This window comes from Lepidothrix coronata, unplaced genomic scaffold (assembly GCF_001604755.1).
Source record: "Lepidothrix coronata isolate B3197 unplaced genomic scaffold, Lepidothrix_coronata-1.0 Scaffold87, whole genome shotgun sequence".
NCBI classification, from domain to species: Eukaryota; Metazoa; Chordata; class Aves; order Passeriformes; family Pipridae; genus Lepidothrix; species Lepidothrix coronata.
This window is the reverse complement of record NW_016690267.1, coordinates 2,398,409-2,408,036: the sequence shown is the minus strand read 5'-3', so window position 1 is coordinate 2,408,036 and position 9,628 is coordinate 2,398,409. Positions and strand designations below refer to the sequence as shown.

Here is a 9,628-nt window from a genome sequence, read left to right as displayed (position 1 = left end):
GTCATCCGGTCCCGCCTCCCCGCTCGCACAGGATCGCATCCAGATGGTTCCGGAGTATGTGCAGACTCACGCCACTCATGGAGTTGGTGTGAGACAAGCCAAGCTCCTCACCGGGAGCTCTGAGTTCTGCGGTGATGGCTGACGAGGGCCGGGGGTGGGTCCAGGTACAGCCCGGCCCGCTCAGCACCGCCGGCACGCGCTCCCCCTCAGCGCGGGGAGCCCCGCACTGCGCCGCGAGGAGCCGGTGGCCGTGGGGCAGCGTTTTCCCTCAGACAGATGACCCGGACGGCTCCAAAGTGTCGATGGCCGATGGCTTCGCGCCACCCGACGTCCCTCAGCCGCTTCGAACCGCCGGCCGCCGCCTCCACGTGGGGGGCAGGTGGCGGGCGGCCCGTGCTTTCCATCAGCCGGGGCGGGAGGGAGAACCCGCAAAATGGCTGAGGGGGCGCGGGAGAGGCACCGCCGTGCCCGGCGGGGAGCGGGGGGCGAGAGCTGCCGCCCCTCCCCGGGCCGCCCCTCCTCGGGGGGCTCCCGGCCCCGCCGTCCCCTCGGCGACGGCCGGGCCGGGTGGGGCGGCCATGCGGCGCCGAGGGGGCGGGAAGGTGCCGGTAGGGCCGCCCGAGGCCCCGCGCCCGGCTCTCCCCGTGGTGACCTTGGGCGGGCGGCGCGGCCCTCCCCGACAAGCGCCCGCTCCTCGCCCCCCCACACACTCCCCCCGCCCCTCTATTTTTTATTCTTTTTAAATTATAATTTTTTATTTATTTATGTTGGCCGCGGAAAGAGTTTTGAGGCGGGGGGGCGGGGGGAAGAAGGCGGGGGGGGGGCAGAGGAGGCCGCCGTCAGAGCGGCCCGGGGACTTTCCCTGCCGGAGGGAGGGCGCAGAGGGGGAGCCGTCCCGGTCCCGGTCCCCGCCCGGGGCGGGAGGCGGCGGCGGCGGGCGGGGTGTGAGGGGAGGGCGGGGGGCGCCGGCCCCGCCGCCGCGGGGGAGACGCGGCTCCCGGCGCTGTGCGCCCGAGCTGCTGCTGCTGCTGCTGCTGCTGGTTACGCCAGCCCCGCCGCCTGCCTCTCCGCTCTCCTCGCCTCTGATTCTGCGCACAGCCAGCCCCAAAGCCTGTCATTCTGCAAAACACAGTTTACTCAACAGAGAGAGCGAGTGGGGGAGCGGGAGAGGTGGAGAGAGGGAGACGGCGCGGAGGAGCCCGGTCCCGCACCCCAGCATGGCTTCGGGGGACCTTTACGAGGTAGCGGGGGCCGCGGGGCGGGCGGGCGGCGGGGGGGGCGCCGGCCGGGGCGCCGCCGGGGGCAGCGGGGGCGCGTTCGGAGCCGCTCCGCCGAGCCCTCGTAGTTGCAGAAGAGCGGAGGAAATCGCCGAGGGAAGGGCTGGGGTGGGGGGAAAAGGGCTGGCGTGTGTGCCCGGGGGGGGGCAGGGAGGGATGGAGCGGCTCCCCTCCCTTCCCGCTGCCTCTCTCTTTCTCTTTCTCTCTCTACTTTCCATCGGGCTTGATCTTAGCAGGCCTTGCAAGAGGGAAGGAGGAAGGAGTGAAGGAGAGCGAGAGTTAGCGGTAGGATGGGGAGGCGATCGCGGTGTGATGAGCCCGGAGAGTGGAGAAAGTCCAGGTAAAGTCATAGGCGCTCTGGACGTGCTGAATGTGCAGATTAGTGCGAAAAAATGCGCCTTAGCGCTGCCGGGAGGCGCAGGGATGGAGGCGGCTCTGCGCCCGCTGTGCAAAGTGCAGGAGCCGGCGCCAGGTTGCTTCACCTCCTGCCCGGGGTGCTGCGGGGGTGGCGGGGGCGGCGGCCGGGCCGGGCCCGGGCTCCCCGCGGGCCGCAAAGTTTGGCGGGGGCCCCGCTCCGGGCGGCCCGGGCTGCGGGAGGGGCGGGCGGCGGCCCCCGGGCCCCCCAGCCCAGCCCGCCGGGCGCTGCCCCCCGGCCGCGGCCACAGCGCCGGGGCACCATCGGCCGCCCGGCTCCGCCGGCTCGGGACAGGGAGGGGACAAGGGGCCGGAGACCCTGACAAATTTTGACCGCTGGCGCCCAGTTGTAGTGCCCCAACTGAGAACGGGTCTAGCCACTCTTGCCATGCCAGAGAAGAAGAAGAAGAAGGGAGAAAGCTGAAATTAAAAATAAGGCAGACTGAACCTGGTGGTTTGAAATATCCTGTTCCAGTAAGCGGAACCAGGGTGGAAGTCTATCATCTGAAGACACCAAACGTGACTAGATGTCCTACACTTCTTGGTCTGGAGCACCTCCTCAGGCTCCTGGTGTTTCCTGGTGAAATGGCTGTGTTGTGGTTCTCTGGAGAGCACAGTTTAAGGGCTAGGACTGAAACCATCACCTTCCAGTTGGAGCTGTGTGCTGATGATAGGCACTGCTCAACCATCAGGGTGTGCTTGGGTGTGGAGCTGCTGCTGTGGTTGGTTGGACTTGGTTGGACTTACTCCACGTTTGATGATCTTGATGATCAGCTGTAGGGTCTCAGGAGCAAGACGTTGAGGATCTGAGAGGTTTCACGTAGGCAGTTTTTACTTTCATTGTCTTTCAAAGTCTTTGACAGAGGTCATAGTTAAGGGATGACATTGCTCTACTAGGGCTGTATTTTGCTGTGGGTGACACAGACCTCCTCTGAAGTGAACACCACTTCAGCTCTCCTCCAAGGTGTTAAATTATTGGAACTACATGATGATCTGAATAGTACCATTGGTGTTTTTTCTCTCCTTTTTGTGGTATCTGCCATTTAACTTTGTAATTTTAAGGATACTGCATGTCACCTGTGTTGCTGTTGTGACTCTGCCAGTGGGAGTTCTGTGAAGAACAACTTTGACACAAAAAAGTTAGCGACACAACTTTAGTATGAGTAGTTTCTGGGATGCATGGAGGATCTTTGCTTGGTGTTGTCCGAGTTTTCTTCAGATGTTTGGATTAGTTCTAGAAGGAAATAAAGCTGGTATGTCTCAGACTAATGGTGGCCATGCTGGTTTAGCTCTGACTCGTCGTTAAAAAATTCGGCTGTTTCTGATCTTTGCGTCACAAGACGGTGACGTTTGGCCATTGGTCGTGGGCTGTGCACTGAGTACCACTGTGTGGCATCCCAGACAGGTTGCTCGAGGAGTAACCTGGTGTGTAGGAGTTCTGTGAGGGAACACACAGCCCAGTTTGCAGGCAGTGTTAGGCCCGGTCATTTTGCCGGCGTTTGCGTGGATGGATGTGAATTGTTGGTCCTGTGGTTCAAAGCCTCTGAATCACTTCCTTTCTTTGTTACTCCATTTGAGCTACTTTTGCTTATCATTGTACAACATGGAAGACTTGTCTCCACCAGAACAGGTAAGAAGTGTGGCTGTTCATTCCCTGTCATGTGAGGTGTTTGGAATATGACCTTCTCAACTGCTCATGGTGTAAAATCTTCATCTACGGGTTGGACATGTGGGAGAAAGTACAGGCGGGGCTTTGGTTGTCAATCCATCTGCATTTTGCATCTTCACGGTGAAGTTCTCCATGACAGAGGTCGGAAGAAATGTCTAGAAAGCTGAAGAGTTTGTAGGTCTGATGGATAGCAATTGGTAGTGGCTTCATTTAAAAATCGACTCAGCTTTGCCTCCCTGCTTCTTCCCTTCCCAGAAAACCAACTGCATCAAGGGGATTTATTGGAAGGAAGCTCTTAGAGCTGGGATGTCCCACACCAGGTTGCACGTGAGATGAAGAGCTTTGTGCCTTCAGAGCAGTCCAAGTTCTTGCTTGGACACATCATTCTTCTCTGCCCTCCTGAACTAGTTAGAACATTACGTGGATCACAGGATGACCATCAAACAGTTCCAGGAGTTTACTTTGAAATAATTTGGGGCTGTGGGTGGAAATAAATAATTTGGGTCTTATCGCGACAATTCCAAAGATATATTGCACTCCTGATTCCATTTTGACTCCGTAGAAATATTCAAGTCCTTCAAGGATTCTTACTGAACTTCAGCAAATAAGACAATAATTAACTCTGCAATTTGAGGTATTTAATCCTGGCTGCAAAATCATTTTTGTTAAAGCCAGTCACGATCTAGGAGCTATGATAAAGCACATGAAGGAGTACAGTGTGTATATTACCTATACAAGCCTCTCATATTTTGGTGGCACTCAAGAAACTTTTATAATTTTTTAAGTTTTGGAAATAGATGTGCATATTTATCTTGTCAGTCAATTCATTTTCTACTGTCATGTTATTTTAAAAGGCTTTTCAACCTTTTAAACTTAGAGATAAATTCAATTACTGTCTTTATAATGAAGCAAAATAAGATCACAGGCAAAACAACCTCAGTGTTTGTTTGACTAGGTGCCTTTTTCTGTTTAGAAATGGCATCTAATCACCTGAAAAACCCCCTGTTACATTTGGGTTTGGACTGTGAAACAGGTACTGATTTATTCTGGAAGCAAGAGAACACCCCTTGGGAGTTCTGTGTTTACTGGGAGTTCAGTTCTAGAGCTGTGTATTAGAACCAAGACACTTTACAGCAAAAGCGAGTTATTCCATTATATGGTGGAATGTAGGTGTTAGTTTTGACGTTTTCAAAGTACATTTTTTCCCTTTAAGAGTAAGGAATGCTGTGTATGCTTTAGTGTAATTCTCAGGCTACATGAAATGCTGGTTTGGCTTTGCTTGACTTCCATGTGCTTATGACTCCAAGCTTTTATGAGTGGGTGAAAGTGTCATGGAATACTCCCTTTTTTTTTTTCCTTGCTTTTCCTTATAAGAGGTGACCTGTTAAATATTAAAGACCTATGATGCGTGTTCCTTAGGAATAACAGTCTGAAAATAAAGGACTGACAAAAGGGTATTCACAGTGGCCTTCAGCAAGGCAGCCTTGGTTTGCCTTGTGATTCACATACACTGTTGGATGCATTGATAGGAGATCCTCGTTCAGTTTGGTAAACAACAGAAAGGGAAATGTATTTACTCTTAAATACCAAGTTTGTTGATTCACATTAAAGTTCTCAGTAACTTGAAATAACATTTTGTATTTTCCATGTACAATTTAGTTGTCACATTATCTAAACCCTGACAGTTCTCTCACAGAGACTCTGGTATTACAAGTCCATGAGATAGATGGCTTTAGAGGGGGAAAAACTCCATAGGAACAGTGCACCTAACTTTATTTTTCCTAGCCCAGAGCATCCTGTTTACTGCAATAACCCCTCCCTTTATTGATGAGTATGTGAATCAGTATCATAGAGATGCTCCTCAAGCTGACTTTTTTTAATATAATATTTTGGGGGCTTGTATACAATGAACACACTTAGACTTTCAGGGGTGATGATGTTGAAATCTGAAGTCATATTTTACCTTGTGTCAGATTGTGTTACCACACCTTTGGTAAGTGATCTAAAGATTACAGCTGAATCTCTGAAGGGGACTGTCACATGCATGTGTTTGTGGATCACAATAATAAACCCAGTGGTGTTTGCTTTAAAGTGAAAAAGTGTCAATTTAAAAACTGGTATCTTCTCACTGAAATGATATAACACCCAAGGACAGGAGCTTGTCCACCACAGTGACAGGTTTCAATCCAATCTTAGCCTGTTTATGCAGCACTGTAAGAACAAGCTGCAGTTTATTTCAGCTCACCTGATCCAGCAGAAAGATAATGTACTTCCAGATAATTGCAACATCTCCCATTTATACCTGCACTCAGGTACCAGCAAAGTCAAAACTTGAAGATAATAATGGCACTGTTTGGGCTGCTGAAGCCTCATGACATGTGGAGACGTGCAAGTGGGAGAGAACAGGGTTGAGCTTTTGGATGCAAGGTTTCGATTGCAGATGCAGGGTTTAGAAAAGCATCATTGCTTTACAAAGTGAGCAAATGCAAGTTTTGGAGCATTGTGGCTTTCCATCTTGCATCTCTTTCAATGGAGTCACTTTTTAGAAGAGATAGAGACTTAAATCTGCTGATTGAAATGAAAAGCAGAAATCTGTTTTTTAAATCATTTCAGCGTGTATTTTCTAAGACAGAGGTGACTTGCAAGAAGATGGTGTATTTAAGTAAATTATTAATATGTCTCAAATCAAGCTCTTTATTGATATAACTGTTCCACAGTGAAGGAACAAGACTGATTCCACAAGCAGAGAACAGTGGCTCCAAGTAGGATCTGGGGAATATAGAACAGTTAAGCACCTACAGTTAAGCTGTGGCTGCAGCGCTGGTTTCAGTAATACTGGGCTGGGGCTCTCCAGCTCTAAGCACCTCTAAGTAACACCTTATTTTTTTAGTGGAAAGGCTTTACTAACAACTATTTTGACGAGTCAGCTATTTATATGTTATCATTGATCTGTTCTCAAAATCAGTATTTAAAGGCAACTGTCCTCAAAGTCAGGTCACCTCTGAGCAGCATTGCCCTGGGTTGGTGGAAGTCTAGAAATTTTGTTGCCAGTAACAAAGAGCTAACCTGAGGTCCCTTCTGCTTAGGTCCTGGAGTTCTCTAAATGAAAGATAGAGTGAGGTTCTAAAGTGTAACTGGATAACTCTGGCAATATTCATTATCTGCCTCAGAAATTCCAGTGCTGAGCCTCGTATGGAACATTACAATGCACATAATGACTGTCTTGTTTACCTACAGCGTCACTCTGTTACCACGGGTCCAACTTCCTCATTACACTGTAAACTGCTGGGCATATTTTGGGGCCCTGAAAACCAATTGATTTCTTGTTACAATCTTGATAAAGTGTTTTATCTGGATCAAGTGTAGTTTCCTTCAAGGTACATGGCATAAGTGTACTCCTGGCTTGGGAGGGACACTGAAAATACACCCTGTCCCTCCTGAAAGCCTCAACATTTGCAGTGAAGGCACCACCAAAGCCACTGAACTGAACGTGGTTCAGTGCTGAGAACTATTCAAAGGTTAAAATGACATCATTTTTTTGTAATACTTTCTGAATGACAAATACGGTGCTTTACTTTGGGCTGGTCTTTGATTCAAAATTCAAATCCAGCAACAAACTCATTGTTTAGTAATTGCTTGTGAAAGTTAAAATATTTAGGGACATTTCAAATAATGGCAAAATTTAAACGTGGTCTAATATTGAAAGAAACGGGCTAATTATTTTTTTAAAATCAATGGAGTATTTGTGATGGCCAGCTATGCTGTAAATAGCATTTCTTTGTCCATTCATTTGACTTTTAGCAGCATTAGAGTTTCTTGGCTCTGTACATTTTCATCAGTGCAGTCCCTTTTTATTGTTCTTTCTTATCCATATATTTTTCAGACACTTTCTGCAGCACATTTTATAGCACTGACATCCTGACACTGGCAAAAAAAGTTAACTAAATAGTTAAATGTGCCTTGCATTCAAACTATTTAGAACAATATCACTGAAGTGAAACGTTGGCAAGGCAGGGCAACTGGTAGTGGGGCATGTGAATTCTGGCTTTCTTTACATTCATGCAAATACAAATATTCTCATTTTGACAGAAGGAAGTTCATCATTTTGGCCTGTTGAATAATTATGTCACACTCTTTGTTTATTATCAAAACTTTGCACTGGTAATATTGCAAATACACTTCAACCTATTTTCTTATACTACATAGAGAAAATGTAGATTACAATACTATTTTAATATTATCTCCTGATGAGCCCTGATATAAAATATTGTTGCCAACCTGTTAGGTGTCTAAAAACTTTCACAAGAAGTTGATATAGTTGACCTGTGTAGGAAAGAATGATTCCTCTCGTGGCTCACCAAAAAAGAGGAAATAGGTTGACTCTTACAAAATGGTAGAGAGTGGCAGTGTGAGCAACAGACTACAACAACACCCTAAAACAAAACCAGCATTGAAAACATCTGTCAGAAAGACACTGTTGGAAAAAAAGCAGTTGCCCCACCTGGGCTTTGCTAGATTTCTCCCAGTCTACCCCCGAAAATTGCAGCCCGTTCTTTAAGAGGAGCGAAACAGGAACAGTGAGGATATTTTCTTCCATAAGGCTCTTCACTGCATTTATTTATATTTTGGGGGGGGTGTGAAATCATCTTATAGTAAAGTAATCACTTCAATGTGCTCATCACAGCAGTAAGTCTGAGATCCATTGCACCTCCCAGAAGAAATGGAATCAGCAGATTCATGGGAACGTGTGTCTTGTTTGTACAAGAGTTAACATTTCTAAAGGAAGGCACATCTCACAGGACTCTTGGTCAATGTCTAGATAAGAATGGCTCTGGCTGGTGTGTTTTTTTCCAAAAACCTTATTGTAAAACCCCACAGGATAGTTGGTAATGACACCAAGGTGTGGTCCAGAAGAGTTGGTCATCTCTTACCTGGTTCACAGTGTCTATGAATAGAGTTTCCAAATATCAGTATTAGGGCCCGTGTTGTACAACAGAATCATCAATTGTTTGAAAATAAACACTATTACTCTTGACAGTTCATAGATTATTATTATAATTGTCAAGACAAAGGTTGACAATGAAGAGCTGGGTGACAGCAGCTGAAATTCAGTGTTTATAAATGCAAGCTAATGATCAAAGGAAAAATAATCCTGATTAAACATGCATAAAAATGAGCCCTGAAGAATCTGTTACTATTCTGGAGAAATCTTGGAATCATTGTGGAAAGTTTCTGGGTGTGTCCACATTAGTGTTTTAATTTGGAATCAGGTGCATGCTTTTGAAGTGAATCTCCCTGTGATCCCCAGTCACCACACCTCTGTTTGCATCCCAGCACTGTCTTGGAGAGCAGTGACCAAACTCCCTCCCCATGACACTGAGCCAGAAAAGGGGTTCCAGCTCCTGGGGGTGTCTGGTCCATGGGATCAGACTAGAGCTTGTCAGAGCAAAACCTCAGGCACGCACAAGTTTAGGTGTTAGTAAGGAAGTATTTGAGAATGAAAGAGATGATGATCAACCTCATGTCCCTGGGGAATATTGTGCTTCCACCTGGGCAGTGCTGTACCCACTGCAAGAACACAGAACTGCACTAATGCAGAGAAGGGCCATCAGGGTGTTCACAGGAGGAGTGGCTGTCAGTGAAGATACCTTGGGACAACTTTCTGGATGGGAAAAGAAGTGATTGAGGAAGGTGTGAATGGTATGGAAAAGACAAATGGGGGATGTTTAGTTATTATGCTATTTCTCATTGCACAAGAGAAGAGCCAAGGCCAAGGAAATGATGAGGGGACCGACACAAAGGGAGTACTCCACAGTATTTCAATTTTGGAATTCATTGCCATGGGATGTTGTAGAAATCAGAACTGTAAATGGTTTCAAGGTAAAACAGGGGGATTGATCCCTTTACACCATTCAGGACATCTTTCAGCACAAACCAATCTTTAAACTGCTGATCACAGAAGCTGGAAGAGCAGAGTAAGGGCAGCACTTACTCTACAGATGCTCTTTCCTAAGCACCCAGTACTAATTTCTATAGAATATACAACACGTTGAGCTAAGTGGACCTTTAATCTGACCTCGTATGGCAGTTCTTAGTTTTGTACTTGCCACAGTCATTAAACAAACATAGTTATTGACTGAGGTGTTGATACGGTCTGCAGAGATCACAAACACTTGCCTTGCAAGTTGTATTCTGGTGTTCTAATTCCTAATCCTTGTCAATTAATATCTTTGCAAAGCAAAGGACTAATCAGAGTAGTGGGTTCTGT

At 47.4% G+C, this 9,628-nt stretch overlaps 1 protein-coding gene across 1 annotated transcript in view; it reads left to right on the top strand.

Moving 5' to 3' along the window:
• Window positions 1–1,090: 1,090 nt before the first annotated feature.
• Window positions 1,091–9,628, top strand: part of CDYL2 (chromodomain Y-like 2) — a 58,365-nt gene continuing 49,827 nt past the window's right edge. Inside the window, exon 1 of the mRNA XM_017820992.1 lies at window positions 1,091–1,241. Coding sequence (XP_017676481.1) covers window positions 1,218–1,241 — 24 coding nt within the window. The 5' untranslated portion in view covers window positions 1,091–1,217. The remainder of the gene's footprint in view (window positions 1,242–9,628) is intronic.